The 21421-nt window shown below is 42.6% G+C and overlaps 1 protein-coding gene and 1 pseudogene across 1 annotated transcript in view; one reads left to right on the forward strand and one right to left on the reverse strand.

Moving 5' to 3' along the window:
• Positions 1 to 542: 542 nt before the first annotated feature.
• On the reverse strand, positions 543 to 4565 carry LOC132873922 (uncharacterized protein K02A2.6-like; annotated as a pseudogene).
• A 7422-nt stretch (positions 4566 to 11987) lies between these two features.
• The window catches only part of LOC132873923 (mucin-3B-like), a 38731-nt gene continuing 29297 nt past the window's right edge, over positions 11988 to 21421 (forward strand). Inside the window, exons 1-5 of the mRNA XM_060909746.1 lie at positions 11988 to 13282; positions 13649 to 15283; positions 15650 to 17281; positions 17648 to 19279; positions 19646 to 21274. Coding sequence (XP_060765729.1) covers positions 11988 to 13282; positions 13649 to 15283; positions 15650 to 17281; positions 17648 to 19279; positions 19646 to 21274 — 7823 coding nt within the window. The remainder of the gene's footprint in view (positions 13283 to 13648; positions 15284 to 15649; positions 17282 to 17647; positions 19280 to 19645; positions 21275 to 21421) is intronic.

A 21421-nucleotide genomic window follows, 5' to 3' on the forward strand; every position in this document is an offset into this window, starting at 1 on the left:
TCCTTCACATGTAGCTTTAAACTGCCCAAGGGCGGGTGGTGCATAAGGGCGATTGGGCGACGCACTGCCAAAATGTGATATCCTACCGGGTAGCAATCATCACACTGGGGTTGTATTTCTTTGGCTTCTTGCCGTTTATTCTCCAACACTCACACAACTAATGTACACTTCGTTAGCCCATGGCCTGATCTCTTATTCTCTGTTCTGTGTTCCTAATATGCGTAGCACTATACTAGAAGGGTAGCTCCTCCTAGAGGCATTTACTATTAATGTTTAGACTATGACATTCAGTCTACCACATCCCTCCCCTCTAGATAAAACTACTTTAATTACACTAGACATCCTGGAACTCCCAATTAACCCTTAACTATAACAGTTACTAAATAGAACTTCGTTAACACATGTGCTATACATATATTTTCTCTGTTTTTTCATACATATAACACACATAACATTTCTAACTAGGGATTTGGGTGGACTACCACATCCCAGTGAGGTTCCAGGACGCATTCTTGTCCTGTGGCTGGGGAACTTACTACTAACTAAGTATAGTCCTTCAAGTAGTCCGGAGCTTTCCTGGCTCGCTGAGATCTTCTCACTGCTGGTGGGTCAACTGCAGGTGAAGACTCAGGCTGCTCCACGGTTGCTTCTGCTGCAGTGCTGTCAGTAGAATCAGCGGAGACGGGCACCTCAGGTACTACCTGAAGTGGTGGTTCATCGACATCCTCCTCAGGCGAGGTGTCAGACAACACCTCTGGTGTCATCGCCGGTGGGATGGAGCTTCTACCACGTACTTGGTTGATGTGTCGTCTCACAACTTGTCCATTACCTAGCGTAACTTTGAATGACACAGGGCCGGTCTTCTCTGTTATTTCTCCTGGTACCCAGGCTGGTCCTGAGCCAAAGTTGCGTGTATAGACCAAGTCTCCCTCTCCTAGTATTCTCACTCGAGCATGCATGTCATGACAGCCTTTTTGTTTCTCTTGTTTGTCATGTACTCTGTTTCTGAAGTCTGGATGTATTAAGTCAAGCATTGACCTCAACTTCCTACCACACAACAACTCAGCTGGTGACTTCCCAGTCGTAGATTGGGGTGTTATGCGATAGCTAAACAGAGCTCGGGACATTCTAGTTTCAATCGAGTCTCCTGCCATCTTCTTCATGAATGACTTGAATGTCTGAACGGCCCTCTCTGCTAAGCCATTAGAAGAAGGATGGTATGGCGCTGTCGTGATGTGACGTATGCCATTCTTTTCAGCAAACTCTTGGAACTGTTCACTGGTAAAACAGGTACCATTATCTGACACTATGATTTCAGGTATGCCGTGTTGACTGAAACGCTTTCTAAGGCATTCAATGGTAACTGCAGATGTAGAGCTACTCACTGAATATGCGTTGATACACTTTGAGTACGCATCCACTAGGATCAGGAACATTCTTCCCATCCATGGACCCGCATAATCGATGTGGATTCTTCTCCATGGTTTATCAGGAACTTCCCAGGGATGTAATGGGGCCACTGGAGGACTACTTCTGTTTTCCTGACATGCTGCACACGCCTTGACCAGGGCCTCCACCTCCATGTTAGGCCACCACATGTAACTTCTCACCAACCCTTTCATTCGGGTGATGCCGGGGTGTGCTTGGTGTAACTGTTTCAGCAAGGCGTTGCGACCAGGCGGTGGAACCACAACTCGTCCTCCCCACAGGATACATCCTTTCTGGGTGCTGAGCTCATCCTGTCGTCGGGCATACAGAATGAACTCAGGGCTGTTCACCTTTGGCCAACCTCGCAAGATGTATTCGCGCACTCTTGCTAGCACAGGGTCTTTGTCCGTCCACTTCTTTATTTGCTGTACATTCACCAGTGGCACACTGATGTCCTCAAACAACAGCACTCTCTCCTCCTCCTCAGGCGTGCTCTCTCTTCCCCCATCCAAGGGTAGCCTACTCAGCGCGTCAGCATTCGTATGGTCCCGGCCGACCTTGTAGACGATGGTGTACTCATATGCTGCTAATGTGACTGCCCATCTCTGTATCCTAGGAGATGTCATCTGGGGTATGGCTCTCATTTCACTGAACAGTGAAATTAGTGGCTTATGATCGGTCACTATCGTGAACTGCCTCCCATACAGGTATTTGTGGAACTTTTTCACTCCGAAAACTACTGCAAGGCCTTCCTTGTCCAACTGGGAGTAGTTCTTCTCAGCTGCACTAAGAGTTCTTGAGACGAACCCTATGGGTCTCTCTGAGCCATCTGCCATTCTATGAGAGAGTACGGCTCCCACACAGTAGGGTGATGCGTCACATGCTAAGATGAGTGGTTTGTTTGAGTCATAGTGTACTAACACACTACAGGACTGAAGTAGCGCTTTGGACTCTTCAAATGCGGTCTTCTGCTTGGCCCCCCATGACCATTTCTCTTCTTTCTTCAGTAGGGTATGTAGCGGTGCCAGCAGCTTGGAGAGTTTCGGAAGGAACCTATGGTAGTAGTTCAACAAGCCAAGGTAAGCTTTTAACTCACGAACATTTTGTGGCTCAGGCGCCTCCACGATGGCTTCCACTTTCTCTGTCAGAGGGTGTAGACCACTGGCGTTGATCGTGTGGCCTAGGAACATCACCTCTTTTCCCATGAATGCACACTTGCTTCTTTTCAACCTCAGGCCGCTTTTCTCCAACCGTTGAAGCACTTCCTCCAGCGTTTTCAGATGTTCTTGTTCACTTGGTCCTGTACAAAGTATGTCATTTAAATAAATGGCAACATTCGGAATTCCCCCTAGGATGCCCTCCATAGTTCTCTGGAATATAGCAGGACTGGAAGCTACTCCAAACGGTAAGCGTGTGTAGGTATACAGTATAAGCCTTTGTGTGTATTGATGGTTACATACCCTCTGGATTCTTCGTCCAGGACTACCTGTTGGTAGGCGTGACTCATGTCTAATTTCGTGAAGTGCTGCCCCCCATTCAACTGTGCAAAGAGGTCCTCCACTTTAGGAATTGGATACTGATCCACCTGCGATGCTCTATTGACAGTGAGTTTGTAATCTCCACATATTCTAATGGAGCCATCCGGTTTTCGCACTGGGACTATGGGCGCCGCCCACTCTGCAACCTGCACTGGTTCGATGATCTTGTCGTCCAGCAGCCTCTGTAGCTCACTTTCGACCAGTGGCTTGACTGCATAGGGCACCGGTCGGGGTTTGCAGAATCGTGGTTGGGCCTCCCTGTCCACATTAATCTTCGCCGTGACACCTTTGAGCTGTCCTAGCCCTTCTTTGAACACCTCAGTGTGTCTTTCGAGGATCTCCTCCAGCTGTAACTTAGGCTGTGACTCCACCTTGTTCACTAACTGATCCATCATGGCCAGCTCTTGTAGCCAACTTCGCCCTAGTAGGTTTGGTCCTTCGCCCCCAACTACTACTACAGGTAAGTTCTTTTCTTTGTTTTCGTGTTGCACCTTCACTTGTGCCATGCCCAGCACTCCCAGCTTCTCTCCAGTGTATGTTTTTAATTTTAGTGAGCAGGGCTTTAATTCTGCTGTGTCCATTTTCTTCCACAGTTGTGTGTATTGCTGTTTGCTTAATATGGTTACCCCACAGCCAGTATCAACTTCAAGTGTTACTTTCATTCCATTGACATTCATGGTGTGTGTGATGGGCGCCACCTTGGTCAGCTCTTCTGACATGCTGTACAGTGTGTGAAAACTCATGTCCTCTGTATCCCTTTCTCCCTGCCCTCTAAGTTGATTCGCTCGCTGTTCTTTTCCTGGGCCCTTGCTTTCGCCCTTCTGCCCTTTAATCGATGCCTTCTGCACATGTGAATTACCTGCCTTCGATCTACATGCTTTCTTAATGTGCCCTTGCTTGCCACAATTATGACACAGCTCAGTGGCAAACTTGCATTCAGCGGCAGTGTGCTGGCCTTTGCAGCGATAACAACTAGGGAAATTTACGCTGAGTTTTGTCAGTAAATACTTTGTGGACACCTACTTGAGACTTTAGCACATGTGCATGCAGTGCTGTGTCCTCGGCTAGCTTCCTTTGCATTTCCTTCACATCCTTTGATGTTGATTCCATAGCCTGGCACAATTCCAAAGCCTTATCAAAAGTTAGTTTCGTTTCAGATAACAGTCGCCGTTGCATTCAGTCATCATTCACTCCACACACCAGTCTGTCCCTTAACATCTCTGACAATGACTCTTTGTAATCACAATGCAGTGCTAATTTCCTCAATTCAGCCACATACTCAGCTATTGACTCGCTGCTCTTCCGTATGCGTGAATTAAATTTAAATCTTTGCACGATTTCACTCGGTTTGGGGTTGAAGTGTTTCTGAAGCACAGCGGTAAGCTGGTCGTACGTTTTTTCCTTCGGCAATGCAGGACTGACTAAATTCCTCAACAAGCTATAAGTAGTTGCACCAACTCCATTTAAAAGCACAGCCTTCCGTCTGTCTGACTCTTTAATACCATTAGCTTCGAAGAAAAAGTCCAACATTTCACTATATTCTTCCCAAGACTGAGTTGCATTATCAAAAGGGGTTACCGAGCCGATTACCGCTGCCATCGTTACCTGCTGCGGTGGGGAAACTTTGTTCTCCTCTTCTGAACTGGAACTGCTGGATTCACTGGAGCTCGCCACACTTGCTATTTTCTCCGTGTCTCATCGGGAAACTGCCATTTAAATCCTCGTCGCCAATTGTGTGATATCCTACTGGGTAGCAATCATCACACTGGGGTTGTATTTCTTTGGCTTCTTGCCGTTTATTCTCCAACACTCACACAACTAATGTACACTTTGTTAGCTCGTGGCTTGATCTCTTATTCTCTGTTCTATGTTCCCAATATGTGTAGCACTATATTAGAAAGGTAGCTCCCCCTAGAGGCATTTACTATTAATGTTTAGACTATGACATTCAGTCTACCACACAAAACGAAACAAACTTTCACTAGTGCTGCTCTAGGCCGTTTTAATCTGTCTCTGGGTATCATTGTCCAATCAGGGTGGTCTTGCTTCTAGAGTACCGCCCCTTTTGGGGCGATTTCAGTCACATTGAAAATCGCCCAAGAGTTCACTGATAGAGTCCCATGTTAATATTTTTTTTTTCTCCTAACTGACACTTCAATCAATGCAATCTCTATGGGTTCCGGGGGGGGGGGGGACGTGCCCTAACGTGCTTTCGTCACTGCGAAGCGTGGCAAAGTGGCGTTCGATCCTCTCAGTTTCTGAGGTGAGATGGATGCGGAAAGCAATTCAGTGCGGTCCTTAAAAGAAGTTTCATTTAGTCAGTGATCAAATCGAGCTAAATTGGCAACAAAACAAGCTGGATCCCCCTCGACCAAATCTAAACATAAAAGAAATTTTGACAAGGGGGGGGGAAATCATATACTTGTGGTTTTACTTCAACATGGTACCAGCGCAAATCCTGGCGAGCTGGCTGCAAGGACGCCTCAGCGTTTTTCTGCTCCCCCTGCTTACTTTTCCATCCTGGAGGGGCTCCACGGACAACACTGCTTGGACTGTCACTGGAGTTTTGGACATGCATCATTTGTCGGAGAAAATAAAAAAACATGAGCTATCAAAGATTCACATGGGCAGTTGCCTGAAATTTTCGGCTTTTCGGAGAGTGAACATCGCTACACAGCTGGATGAGGGCTACAGGCTAGCAGTTCGCCGCCACAACGATGAGGTGAGCAAGAACAGGTACATATTAAACCGGCTCATCCAACGCGTGAAATTTTGTGGAGTGTTCGAGTTAGCTCTACGAGGCAAAGACGAAACTGAGGGCTCCAGTCACCGTGGTGTTTTTCTGGGTTTGGTTGACTTCGTGACTCACACACACACAGTCACAGAATCAGTTCACTTTTGATGTTTTCAATGTGCATTTTTATATTTGCCACACTTTGCTCTGAGAGTTAGCACTTTGGTAATATCCTTGGTAAATACCAGTAATTGGAAGATCTAAAGATCCACTCATCTATTTATTCAACTGCTAATGCTATGTTACCCAACTATTTACACTGTTTTGTTACAGTAAGTGCACTTTCCTGTTGTCCTTAAGTTGCACAGTCTGTAAAATTCTTGCTTGTCATGGAGTTTGAAGTACAAAATCTATTTACAGAACATTCTGTAGAACAGTACTTTCAAGATTGGCAAATAAATGTGTATTATTTTTTAAAAATATGGTTTCCTTTCTTATTTAGTTGTTGGACATATCTTTTATAAAGATATCATTCACATCATATAATATTGAAATAATGTGAATAGTGAATAGGGCATAATTGGAATTGGTCATTGTGGAGCCAAACTATTCTTCAATTGTGAATGTTGTTTGCAACTTTACACCACAGCCTATAGCTTAGGTAGCTACAGGGAAAAGATTTCTGTAATGTGCTGCCATCTGGACAGAAGTGGCATGGAACTGTGATATGCAGAGAGAAAACAAAAAAGAGTCAATAATGTCTGGCTACCTATAATGTACCTGTTGAATGAGTCACCTTATGACATTATGACATTATTGGATAATTTGCCCCTCCTGAGAAAATTTTCAGGACCCGCCACTGAAACTGCCCCTTGTTGAAAATGAGTGTCTGACCGAGCTCTTACTGAAGGTGAATAAATAAATATATAAATAAATCAAATATATTCATAATATACAGTACCAATCAAAAGTTTGGACACACCTTCTAATTCAGTGTTTGTTCTTTATTTTAATTAATTATAATTAAAAGTCACTTCATGTCTTAAAGTAATGATGGATGTTGTTTCTCTTTACTTAGTTGTTCAGTTCTTGATATAATATTTATGGATTACTATGGTTGTGGAATTTTATTATTTGTATTTTTATTATTTACTGTTTACTGTTTGATCTCAAACACATTAAGAAGACAAGAAACTCGTCCACTGATGACCTTTTGATGAGGAACATCTGTTAATCAGAAACCATTCCAGGTAACTCCCTCATGAAACTGATTAAGATAACGCCAACAGTGTGCAAAGCGTCATCAAGGTAAACTCTGGATATGCTGAAGAATCTAAAATATGAAATGTTTTTTTGTTTTTTAACACTTTTTTGTTTACCACATAATTCCATATCTGTTCCAGATGTTATTTCATAGTTTTAATGTCTTCAGTTTTGTTCTACAATGTAGAAAATACAAAATAGAGAAACACCCATGAATGAGTAGATGAGATCAATAGCTAGATAGTTTTGAGATTAGATTCAGAGCATCTTATGTAAAAAAAATGGGCTGGATTATTTTGTACCTTTAACTTTCCCAGCCTCTTATTGCCCCGTCCCAACTTTTTTGAGATGTGTTGCTGTCATGAAATTTCAAATGAGCCAATATTTGGCATGAAATTTCAAAATGTCTCACTTTCGACATTTGATATGTTGTCTATGTTCTATTGTGAATACAATATCAGTTTTTGAGATTTGTAAATTATTGCATTCCGTTTTTATTTGCAATTTGTACTTTGTCCCAACTTTTTTGTAATCAGGGTTGTAGCCTGTATATAGTGTATATAGCTTGCAACATTTATTGTGCAAGGTGGCCCACTTTAGATTAGATTAGATAAAACTTTATTGATCCCTTTGGGCAGCTTCCCTCAGGGAAATTAAGAAATTTTTAAAGTCTCCCCATCGGGGAATTGAACACCGGTCTTCCACATGTCAGGCAGAGATACTGTCCACTATACTAACAAGATCATTCCTTCTGGACCAGATGGGGCCGGAGTGAGCTACGCCATCATTGACAGTCTCGTTGTATATTTGGTTGGATATTCATATAATGGATAGGTGAATTAAATAGCTGATACATGGTGGATTTTAGATCATGGAGTTATTTGAAAAAGGGTCTCATTTGAACTGAAAATTATGGACAGTTGAAAAATACACTTAGAAGATGACTCTGGACACTTACAGTTTTGCTCTGATGGTTGAGGACTACAAATAGGACTGCAGTTGTCATGAACAGTTTTGCACTCAAGTCTCCATCAGTTGATGAACAGTCGATAACTAAATAATCTAAAATATGAAATGTTTTTTGTTTTTTAACACTTTTTTGTTTACCACATAATTCCATATCTGTTCCAGATGTTATTTCATAGTTTTAATGTCTTCAGTTTTGTTCTACAATGTAGAAAATACAAAATAGAGAAACACCCATGAATGAGTAGATGAGATCAATAGCTAGATAGTTTTGAGATTAGATTCAGAGCATCTTATATAAAAAAAAATGGGCTGGATTATTATAGTGGTTTATTTATTAACTCTTTGACTCAGTGAGTTCATTAAATTTCACTGTGTGTGTGTGTGTGTGAGAGAGAGAGAGAGAGAGAGAGAGAGAGATCTCTGCACTCATTCATATCACAGTGGTTTACTCAAGGTGTGACAGTTACCTTTCTCAATGACATACAGAACACACAGCACTCATCACTTCATTATCTGCTGGACTGGAAACATATGAAGCCTTCTTTCATTCCTTCCAAAGCCTGATGATACAAACAGGGAGAAAATAGAAACAACACTGAAATGAGATAACTATTTGATTTTATCAGCACAAAAAAAGCCAATTGAATGACAATGGGAAGTTTTGTAAGAGTGATTTGGAGAAATAAAACTCCACGCCATCCTGCAGTCCTGTTGACTGTAATACTTCTGATACCAACAGTTACCCTAAATGGTAAGTTTAACCTGATTTTAGCACAAGAATATGTAGTTTAATATATTTTTGGTGTATTTTTTGTACTGTGAACATTATCAAAAGTGGTATGTAGGGAAAACGTGTCCACTTCAAAATGCAAAGGAAGTATAATAATTGTTGGAAGAAGTCACAATTCCAGCTGGAGAAATGAACGATCCTGAAAGCCAGCATTTCATGTCTTGTATGTTTGCTTGTAAATGCTTGTCCTGACTGACAAACGACATCAGATTGAAAATAAAAATCTGTTTGACATTTATTTTTTTTAGCTCATCCTGCTAGCAGGCGATGAGTTTATGCCATCGTGTGTTGTCTGTCGTCCACATTTCATGAAAATCACTTCTTCTCTTTCAATTCTTCACCGATTTTTATTCTTGTTGGCAGGAAGGTGCCTGGGGTGCATATAGCTTCTACTCAAATTTGCATAATTGCAATTAATAATGAAGATATGGAGTAGTTAAGCCCTAATGAGCAGTTTCCACACAAATCACTTATTCTCCCTCAATTCTTCACTGATTTTGATTCTTTCTGGCATGAAGGTAGGGGAACCTAGTGTGCATATACAGTAACTTCTACCCAGATTTGCTTCATTACAATTATTAATGAAGTTATGAACTAATTAAGCCTTAATGAGCAGTTCAACAAAAATCACTTCTTCTCGGTCAATTCCTCACCGTTTTGGATTCTTTCTGGTAAATAAGTCGGTATTCCTAGGGTGGATATCACTTCTATATACAGTGGTGCTTGAAAGTTTGTGAACCCTTGAGAATTTTCTATATTTCTGCATAAATATGACCTAACACATCATCAGATTTTCACACAAGTCCTAAAAGTAGATAAAGAGAACCCAATTAAACAAATGAGACAAAAATATTATACTTGGTCATTTATTTATTGAGGAAAATGATCCAATATTATATACAGTATCTGTGAGTGGCAAAAGTATGTAAACCTTTGTTTCAGTATCTGGTGTGACCCCCTTGTGCAGCAATAACTGCAACTAAACGTTTGCGGTAACTGTTGATCAGTCCTGCACACCGGCTTGGAGGAATTTTAGCCCGTTCCTCCGTACAGAACAGCTTCAACTCTGGGATGTTGGTGGGTTTCCTCACATGAACTGCTCGCTTCAGGTCCTTCCACAACATTTCCATTGGATGAATGTCAGGACTTTGACTTGGCCATTCCAAAACATTAACTTTATTCTTCTTTAACCATTCTTTGGTAGAACGACTTGTGTGCTTAGGGACGTTGTCTTTCTTGCATGACCCACCTTCTCTTGAGATTCAGGCCCTGTACACACGGCAACGGATTCAGGTGAATCTGATAAAATTGTCGTTTCGGCCTGGCATCCACACGGCACCGACGTTTTGGGTGCCCCAAAACAAATGTCATGTCAGGCGGAGATACTGTCCACTGTACTAACGAGATCATTCCTTCTGGACCAGAGTGAGCTATGCCATCATTGACAGTCTCACTGTATATTTGGTTGGATATTCATATAATGGATAGGTGAATTAAATAGCTGATACATGGTGGATTTTAGATCATGGAGTTATTTGAAAAAGGGTCTCATTTGAACTGAAAATTATGGACAGTTGAAAAATACACTTAGAGATGACTCTGGACACTTACAGTTTTGCTCTGATGGTTGAGGACTACAAATAGGACTGCAGTTGTCATGAAGAGTTTTGCACTCAAGTCTCCATCAGTTGATGAACAGTTGATAACTTCAACAAAATAGACTTCATGTTAAAAGTATAATGAATTTCCTGATTACATGATTATATTTTGTGACTCTATAGGACACAATTATAGAAACAAGTTATTTATAATCATGCTATCTGTTATCATCCAGATAAGGATAGGTTCCATTTTGAGTCTGGTTCCTATCGAGATTTCTTCCTCCTGTCATTTGAGGGAATTTTTCCTCACCACCGGCACCTTACTCTTGCTCATTAGTAATAAATAAATTTATTAGGGATAAAATTAGTTCATATGTTTAAAATCTTTATTTTTCTGTAAAGCTGCTTTGCGACAGTGTCTGATGTTAAAAAGGGCCATAAAAATAAACGGACTTGACTTAATGTCATCAAAAATGTTTTTCTTCACAGCAAAGATGCTCAAATTTGGGCTGTAATGAAATACAACAATAAATATTTGGAATACAAAAAGGAAGTAGGGCTATTTTTATTCAGTCCTTAATGCTTAAAAAAACAGACACAAAAGTGAGTTACTTTTTAATTTTTAGGAATAGTATGGTTGCTATGATTTTTAGGAGTGGCATGTTGATATTGAAAGCTGTTGATATATATTTAAGCCCATAAAATTTTTATGCTTGAGCAATAAAAGTGATCACGCTGAGCCATAAAAGATAATCTCTTATGTCTACGCCTGCTCTGAGTTGGCATTGGCCTTCAAACATGGCTGCTGCAGACAAAGACAACCATCTTGAACCTCATCACTCTCAATCTCCAGAATAGTGATTGTCACACCCTGTTCCTGATCACAGCCTCATCACCTCTCTGAAAAAGCACTCTAAATACACAAGGACTTTGGGAAGTAAAAGCTCAGTGTTCTAATACCTGACTGATTTGTTGATTCCTGCTGTTTATTTGGCTATATACCCAGTTCCTACTTTGATTACTACTTAACGTCATTGCTTTTAGTATTTTCTTTGTGTCTTGCCTGACCATTGTCTGTTTAAAAACTCTGCCTTTAATTGCCAATTGGGACACTTCTGCCAGCTTTGGTGCAATAAAATCACGATTACTTTTAGAAACATCTGTTGCCTTCATACCTGACAAATGCTTGTTATTTTTAATAAGTATTTTGCAAAGAAACTTTCTTGAAATAAGATCTTGCATTTGGATTATAAATCAGCACTCTGCAAAGTATTGTAATTTTAATTTTTCCTTCATTTACAACAACAGGAACAACAGCATTCAGCTCCACAAGGCTAGTGACAATGACAACAAAAGGAACAAGCCAGACAAGCCCAATAGTGCCTACATCAGAGGAATCAGCAAGTCCCACTGTGTCTTCTTCAACTGATGATAGCCTTTCAACGCCATTCAACTACTCAACACCCATACCCTTAACAACGCATCCATCAGTCAGTTCTGAACCGACAGCAACAACCTCAACAGAGTACACATCAAGTAAAATAACTGGACAAACTTCTGAATCTTCACCAGCACCAGACCAAACAAGCCAGCAATCGTCAACATTTCCAACCACAGATGACCACGGGGCATCATTTTCAACAGTTGAATATAATTCCACAACGATGTCGCCATCATTCACAACAACTGCAAATCAAACTCTTCTCACCACAGAACTATCCACAGAAATGCCATCTTTATCCTCTACTGAAGGCATACATTCACCATCAACTCCCCATTTGGCAACAACTGGCACATCTCCAAGCAGTATAATTTCGGACTCGGCAGTGACTGCCACTTCAAGCACTAATGAATACATATCAGTCGACATGACTGAACAATCCAGTCAAACTGCAGAAGTGTCAGGGAAAACAAGTGAACAAACCCCAGTGACATCCTCCACAAATGGAACAAGTCCTTCATTTCCAACAACAGGAACAACAGAATTCAGCTCCACAACGCTAGTGACAATGGCAACAGAAGGCACAATCCAGACAAGCCCAAAAGCGCCTACATCAGAGGAATCAGCAAGTCCCACTGTGTCTTCTTCAACTGAAGATATCCTTTCAACGCCATTCAACTACTCAACACCCATACCCTTAACAACGCATCCATCAGTCAGTTCTGAACTGACAGCAACAACCTCAACAGAGTACACATCAAGTAAAATAACTGGACAAACTTCTGAATCTTCACCAGCACCAGACCAAACAAGCCAGCAATCGTCAACATTTCCAACCACAGATGACCACGGGGCATCATTTTCAACAGTTGAATATAATTCCACAACGATGTCGCCATCATTCACAACAACTGCAAATCAAACTCTTCTCACCACAGAACTATCCACAGAAATGCCATCTTTATCCTCTACTGAAGGCATACATTCACCATCAACTCCCCATTTGGCAACAACTGGCACATCTCCAAGCAGTATAATTTCGGACTCGGCAGTGACTGCCACTTCAAGCACTAATGAATACACATCAGTGGACATGACTGAACAATCCAGTAAAACTGCAGAACTGTCAGGGAAAACAAGTGAACAAACCCCAGTGTCATCCTCCACACATGGAACGGGTCCTTCATTTCCAACAACAGGAACCACAGAATTCAGCTCCACAACGCTAGTGACAATGGCAACAGAAGGCACAATACAGACAAGCCCAATAGTGCCTACATCAGTGGAATCAGCAAGTCCCACTGTGTCTTCTTCAAGTGAAGATAGCCTTTCAACGCCATTCAACTACTCAACACCCATACCCTTAACAACGCATCCATCAGTCAGTTCTGAACCGACAGCAACAACCTCAACAGAGTACACATCAAGTAAAATAACTGGACAAACTTCTGAATCTTCACCAGCACCAGACCAAACAAGCCAGCAATCATCATTTCCAACCACAGATGACCACGGGGCATCATTTTCAACAGTTGAATATAATTCCACAACGATGTCGCCATCATTCACAACAAGTGCAAATCAAACTCTTCTCACCACAGAACTATCCACAAAAATGCCATCTTTATCCTCTACTGAAGGCATACATTCACTATCAACTCCCCACTTGGCAACAACTGGCACATCTCCAAGCAGTATAATTTCGGACTCGGCAGTGACTGCCACTTCAAGCACGAATGAATACACATCAGTCGACATGACTGAACAATCCAGTCAAACTGCAGAAGTGTCAGGGAAAACAAGTGAACAAACCCCAGTGTCATCCTCCACACATGGAACAGGTCCTTCATTTCCAACAACAGGAACAACAGAATTCAGCTCCACAATGCTAGTGACAATGGCAACAGAAGGCACAATCCAGACAAGCCCAATAGTGCCTACATCAGAGGAATCAGCAAGTCCCACTGTGTCTTCTTCAACTGAAGATAGCCTTTCAACGCCATTCAACTACTCAACACCCATACCCTTAACAACGCATCCATCAGTCAGTTCTGAACCGACAGCAACAACCTCAACAGAGTACACATCAAGTAAAATAACTGGACAAACTTCTGAATCTTCACCAGCACCAGACCAAACAAGCCAGCAATCTTCAACATTTCCAACCACAGATGAACACGGGGCATCATTTTCAACAGCTGAATATAATTCCACAACGATGTCGCCATCATTCACAACAAGTGCAAATCAAACTCTTCTCACCACAGAACTATCCACAGAAATGCCATCTTTATCCTCTACTGAAGGCATACATTCACCATCAACTCCCCATTTGGCAACAACTGGCACATCTCCAAGCAGTATAATTTCGGACTCGGCAGTGACTGCCACTTCAAGCACGAATGAATACACATCAGTCGACATGACTGAACAATCCAGTCAAACTGCAGAAGTGTCAGGGAAAACAAGTGAACAAACCCCAGTGTCATCCTCCACACATGGAACAGGTCCTTCATTTCCAACAACAGGAACAACAGAATTCAGCTCCACAACGCTAGTGACAATGGCAACAGAAGGCACAAAACAGACAAGCCCAATAGTGCCTACATCAGAGGAATCAGCAAGTCCCACTGTGTCTTCTTCAACTGGAGATAGCCTTTCAACGCCATTCAACTACTCGACACCCATACCCTTAACAACGCATCCATCAGTCAGTTCTGAACCGACAGCAACAACCTCAACAGAGTACACATCAAGTAAAATAACTGGACAAACTTCTGAATCTTCACCAGCACCAGACCAAACAAGCCAGCAATCGTCAACATTTCCAACCACAGATGACCACGGGGCATCATTTTCAACAGTTGAATATAATTCCACAACGATGTCGCCATCATTCACAACAACTGCAAATCAAACTCTTCTCACCACACCCATATCCACAGAAATGCCATCTTTATCCTCTACTGAAGGCATACATTCACCATCAACTCCCCACTTGGCAACAACTGGCACATCTCCGAGCAGTATAATTTCAGACTCGGCAGTGACTGCCACTTCAAGCACTAATGAATACACATCAGTGGACATGACTGAACAATCCAGTCAAACTGCAGAAGTGTCAGGGAAAACAAGTGAACAAACCCCAGTGTCATCCTCCACACATGGAACAGGTCCTTCATTTCCAACAACAGCAACAACAGATTTCAGCTCCACAATGGGAGAGACCATTGTAACAGAAGGCATATTCCAGACAAGTCCAAAAGCCCCTACATCAGAGGAATCAACATTTCCCACTTTGTCTTCCTCAACTGTAGATGTCCTTTCAACACCTTTCACCTACTCAACACCCATACCCTTAACAACGCATCCATCAATTAGTTCTGAATCGACTGAAACAAGCTCAACAGAGTACACATCAAGTAAAATAACTGGACAAACTTCTGAACCTTCACCACCACCAGAGCAAACAAGCCAGCAATCGTCAACATTTCCAACCACAGATGACCACGGGGCATCATTTTCAACAGTTGAATATAATTCCACAACGATGTCACCATCATTCACAACAAGTGCAAATCAAACTCTTCTCACCACAGAACTATCCACAGAAATGCCATCTTTATCCTCTACTGAAGGCATACATTCACCATCAACTCCCCATTTGGCAACAACTGGCACATCTCCAAGCAGTATAATTTCGGACTCGGCAGTGACTGCCACTTCAAGCACGAATGAATACACATCAGTCGACATGACTGAACAATCCAGTCAAACTGCAGAAGTGTCAGGGAAAACAAGTGAACAAACCCCAGTGTCATCCTCCACACATGGAACAGGTCCTTCATTTCCAACAACAGGAACAACAGAATTCAGCTCCACAACGCTAGTGACAATGGCAACAGAAGGCACAATCCAGACAAGCCCAATAGTGCCTACATCAGAGGAATCAGCAAGTCCCACTGTCTCTTCGTCAACTGAAGATAGCCTTTCAACGCCATTCAACAACTCAACACCCATACCCTTAACAACGCATCCATCAGTCAGTTCTGAACCGACAGCAACAACCTCAACAGAGTACACATCAAGTAAAATAACTGGACAAACTTCTGAATCTTCACCAGCACCAGACCAAACAAGCCAGCAATCGTCAACATTTCCAACCACAGATGACCACGGGGCATCATTTTCAACAGTTGAATATAATTCCACAACGATGTCGCCATCATTCACAACAAGTGCAAATCAAACTCTTCTCACCACAGAACTATCCACAGAAATGCCATCTTTATCCTCTACTGAAGGCATACATTCACCATCAACTCCCCACTTGGCAACAACTGGCACATCTCCAAGCAGTATAATTTCGGACTCGGCAGTGACTGCCACTTCAAGCACTAATGAATACACATCAGTGGACATGACTGAACAATCCAGTCAAACTGCAGAAGTGTCAGGGAAAACAAGTGAACAAACCCCAGTGTCATCCTCCACACATGGAACGGGTCCTTCATTTCCAACAACAGGAACCACAGAATTCAGCTCCACAATGCTAGTGACAATGGCAACAGAAGGCACAATCCAGACAAGCCCAATAGTGCCTACATCAGAGGAATCAGCAAGTCCCACTGTGTCTTCTTCAACTGAAGATATCCTTTCAACGCCATTCAACAACTCAACACCCATACCCTTAACAACGCATCCATCAGTCAGTTCTGAACCGACAGCAACAACCTCAACAGAGTACACATCAAGTAAAATAACTGGAAAAACTTCTGAATCTTCACCAGCACCAGACCAAACAAGCCAGCAGTCGTCAACATTTCCAACCACAGATGACCACGGGGCATCATTTTCAACAGTTGAATATAATTCCACAACGATGTCGCCATCATTCACAACAAGTGAAAATCAAAGTCTTCTCACCACAGAACTATCCACAGAAATGCCATCTTTATCCTCTACTGAAGGCATACATTCACCATCAACTCCCCATTTGGCAACAACTGGCACATCTCCAAGCAGTATAATTTCGGACTCGGCAGTGACTGCCACTTCAAGCACGAATGAATACACATCAGTCGACATGACTGAACAATCCAGTCAAACTGCAGAAGTGTCAGGGAAAACAAGTGAACAAACCCCAGTGTCATCCTCCACACATGGAACAGGTCCTTCATTTCCAACAACAGCAACAACAGAATTCAGCTCCACAATGGGAGAGACCATTGTAACAGAAGGCATAATCCAGACAAGTCCAATAGCCCCTACATCAGAGGAATCAACATTTCCCACTTTGTCTTCCTCAACTGTAGATGTCCTTTCAACACCTTTCACCTACTCAACACCCATACCCTTAACAACGCATCCATCAATTAGTTCTGAACCGACTGAAACAAGCTCAACAGAGTACACATCAAGTAAAATAACTGGACAAACTTCTGAACCTTCACCACCACCAGAGCAAACAAGCCAGCAATCGTCAACATTTCCAACCACAGATGACCACGGGGCATCATTTTCAACAGTTGAATATAATTCCACAACGATGTCGCCATCATTCACAACAAGTGAAAATCAAAGTCTTCTCACCACAGAACTATCCACAGAAATGCCATCTTTATCCTCTACTGAAGGCATACATTCACCATCAACTCCCCATTTGGCAACAACTGGCACATCTCCAAGCAGTATAATTTCGGACTCGGCAGTGACTGCCACTTCAAGCACGAATGAATACACATCAGTCGACATGACTGAACAATCCAGTCAAACTGCAGAAGTGTCAGGGAAAACAAGTGAACAAACCCCAGTGTCATCCTCCACACATGGAACAGGTCCTTCATTTCCAACAACAGGAACAACAGAATTCAGCTCCACAACGCTAGTGACAATGGCAACAGAAGGCACAATCCAGACAAGCCCAATAGTGCCTACATCAGAGGAATCAGCAAGTCCCACTGTCTCTTCGTCAACTGAAGATAGCCTTTCAACGCCATTCAACAACTCAACACCCATACCCTTAACAACGCATCCATCAGTCAGTTCTGAACCGACAGCAACAACCTCAACAGAGTACACATCAAGTAAAATAACTGGACAAACTTCTGAATCTTCACCAGCACCAGACCAAACAAGCCAGCAATCGTCAACATTTCCAACCACAGATGACCACGGGGCATCATTTTCAACAGTTGAATATAATTCCACAACGATGTCGCCATCATTCACAACAAGTGCAAATCAAACTCTTCTCACCACAGAACTATCCACAGAAATGCCATCTTTATCCTCTACTGAAGGCATACATTCACCATCAACTCCCCACTTGGCAACAACTGGCACATCTCCAAGCAGTATAATTTCGGACTCGGCAGTGACTGCCACTTCAAGCACTAATGAATACACATCAGTGGACATGACTGAACAATCCAGTCAAACTGCAGAAGTGTCAGGGAAAACAAGTGAACAAACCCCAGTGTCATCCTCCACACATGGAACGGGTCCTTCATTTCCAACAACAGGAACCACAGAATTCAGCTCCACAATGCTAGTGACAATGGCAACAGAAGGCACAATCCAGACAAGCCCAATAGTGCCTACATCAGAGGAATCAGCAAGTCCCACTGTGTCTTCTTCAACTGAAGATATCCTTTCAACGCCATTCAACAACTCAACACCCATACCCTTAACAACGCATCCATCAGTCAGTTCTGAACCGACAGCAACAACCTCAACAGAGTACACATCAAGTAAAATAACTGGAAAAACTTCTGAATCTTCACCAGCACCAGACCAAACAAGCCAGCAGTCGTCAACATTTCCAACCACAGATGACCACGGGGCATCATTTTCAACAGTTGAATATAATTCCACAACGATGTCGCCATCATTCACAACAAGTGAAAATCAAAGTCTTCTCACCACAGAACTATCCACAGAAATGCCATCTTTATCCTCTACTGAAGGCATACATTCACCATCAACTCCCCATTTGGCAACAACTGGCACATCTCCAAGCAGTATAATTTCGGACTCGGCAGTGACTGCCACTTCAAGCACGAATGAATACACATCAGTCGACATGACTGAACAATCCAGTCAAACTGCAGAAGTGTCAGGGAAAACAAGTGAACAAACCCCAGTGTCATCCTCCACACATGGAACAGGTCCTTCATTTCCAACAACAGCAACAACAGAATTCAGCTCCACAATGGGAGAGACCATTGTAACAGAAGGCATAATCCAGACAAGTCCAATAGCCCCTACATCAGAGGAATCAACATTTCCCACTTTGTCTTCCTCAACTGTAGATGTCCTTTCAACACCTTTCACCTACTCAACACCCATACCCTTAACAACGCATCCATCAATTAGTTCTGAACCGACTGAAACAAGCTCAACAGAGTACACATCAAGTAAAATAACTGGACAAACTTCTGAACCTTCACCACCACCAGAGCAAACAAGCCAGCAATCGTCAACATTTCCAACCACAGATGACCACGGGGCATCATTTTCAACAGTTGAATATAATTCCACAACGATGTCGCCATCATTCACAACAAGTGAAAATCAAAGTCTTCTCACCACAGAACTATCCACAGAAATGCCATCTTTATCCTCTACTGAAGGCATACATTCACCATCAACTCCCCATTTGGCAACAACTGGCACATCTCCAAGCAGTATAATTTCGGACTCGGCAGTGACTGCCACTTCAAGCACGAATGAATACACATCAGTCGACATGACTGAACAATCCAGTCAAACTGCAGAAGTGTCAGGGAAAACAAGTGAACAAACCCCAGTGTCATCCTCCACACATGGAACAGGTCCTTCATTTCCAACAACAGGAACAACAGAATTCAGCTCCACAACGCTAGTGACAATGGCAACAGAAGGCACAATCCAGACAAGCCCAATAGTGCCTACATCAGAGGAATCAGCAAGTCCCACTGTCTCTTCGTCAACTGAAGATAGCCTTTCAACGCCATTCAACAACTCAACACCCATACCCTTAACAACGCATCCATCAGTCAGTTCTGAACCGACAGCAACAACCTCAACAGAGTACACATCAAGTAAAATAACTGGACAAACTTCTGAATCTTCACCAGCACCAGACCAAACAAGCCAGCAATCGTCAACATTTCCAACCACAGATGACCACGGGGCATCATTTTCAACAGTTGAATATAATTCCACAACGATGTCGCCATCATTCACAACAAGTGCAAATCAAACTCTTCTCACCACAGAACTATCCACAGAAATGCCATCTTTATCCTCTACTGAAGGCATACATTCACCATCAACTCCCCACTTGGCAACAACTGGCACATCTCCAAGCAGTATAATTTCGGACTCGGCAGTGACTGCCACTTCAAGCACTAATGAATACACATCAGTGGACATGACTGAACAATCCAGTCAAACTGCAGAAGTGTCAGGGAAAACAAGTGAACAAACCCCAGTGTCATCCTCCACACATGGAACGGGTCCTTCATTTCCAACAACAGGAACCACAGAATTCAGCTCCACAATGCTAGTGACAATGGCAACAGAAGGCACAATCCAGACAAGCCCAATAGTGCCTACATCAGAGGAATCAGCAAGTCCCACTGTGTCTTCTTCAACTGAAGATATCCTTTCAACGCCATTCAACAACTCAACACCCATACCCTTAACAACGCATCCATCAGTCAGTTCTGAACCGACAGCAACAACCTCAACAGAGTACACATCAAGTAAAATAACTGGAAAAACTTCTGAATCTTCACCAGCACCAGACCAAACAAGCCAGCAGTCGTCAACATTTCCAACCACAGATGACCACGGGGCATCATTTTCAACAGTTGAATATAATTCCACAACGATGTCGCCATCATTCACAACAAGTGAAAATCAAAGTCTTCTCACCACAGAACTATCCACAGAAATGCCATCTTTATCCTCTACTGAAGGCATACATTCACCATCAACTCCCCATTTGGCAACAACTGGCACATCTCCAAGCAGTATAATTTCAGACTCGGCAGTGACTGCCACTTCAAGCACGAATGAATACACATCAGTCGACATGACTGAACAATCCAGTCAAACTGCAGAAGTGTCAGGGAAAACAAGTGAACAAACCCCAGTGTCATCCTCCACACATGGAACAGGTCCTTCATTTCCAACAACAGCAACAACAGAATTCAGCTCCACAATGGGAGAGACCATTGTAACAGAAGGCATAATCCAGACAAGTCCAATAGCCCCTACATCAGAGGAATCAACATTTCCCACTTTGTCTTCCTCAACTGTAGATGTCCTTTCAACACCTTTCACCTACTCAACACCCATACCCTTAACAACGCATCCATCAATTAGTTCTGAACCGACTGAAACAAGCTCAACAGAGTACACATCAATTAAAATAACTGGACAAACTTCTGAACCTTCACCACCACCAGAGCAAACAAGCCAGCAATCGTCAACATTTCCAACCACAGATGACCACGGGGCATCATTTTCAACAGTTGAATATAATTCCACAACGATGTCGCCATCATTCACAACAAGTGAAAATCAAAGTCTTCTCACCACAGAACTATCCACAGAAATGCCATCTTTATCCTCTACTGAAGGCATACATTCACCATCAACTCCCCA

This window comes from Neoarius graeffei, chromosome 26 (assembly GCF_027579695.1).
Source record: "Neoarius graeffei isolate fNeoGra1 chromosome 26, fNeoGra1.pri, whole genome shotgun sequence".
Lineage (NCBI taxonomy): Eukaryota > Metazoa > Chordata > Actinopteri > Siluriformes > Ariidae > Neoarius > Neoarius graeffei.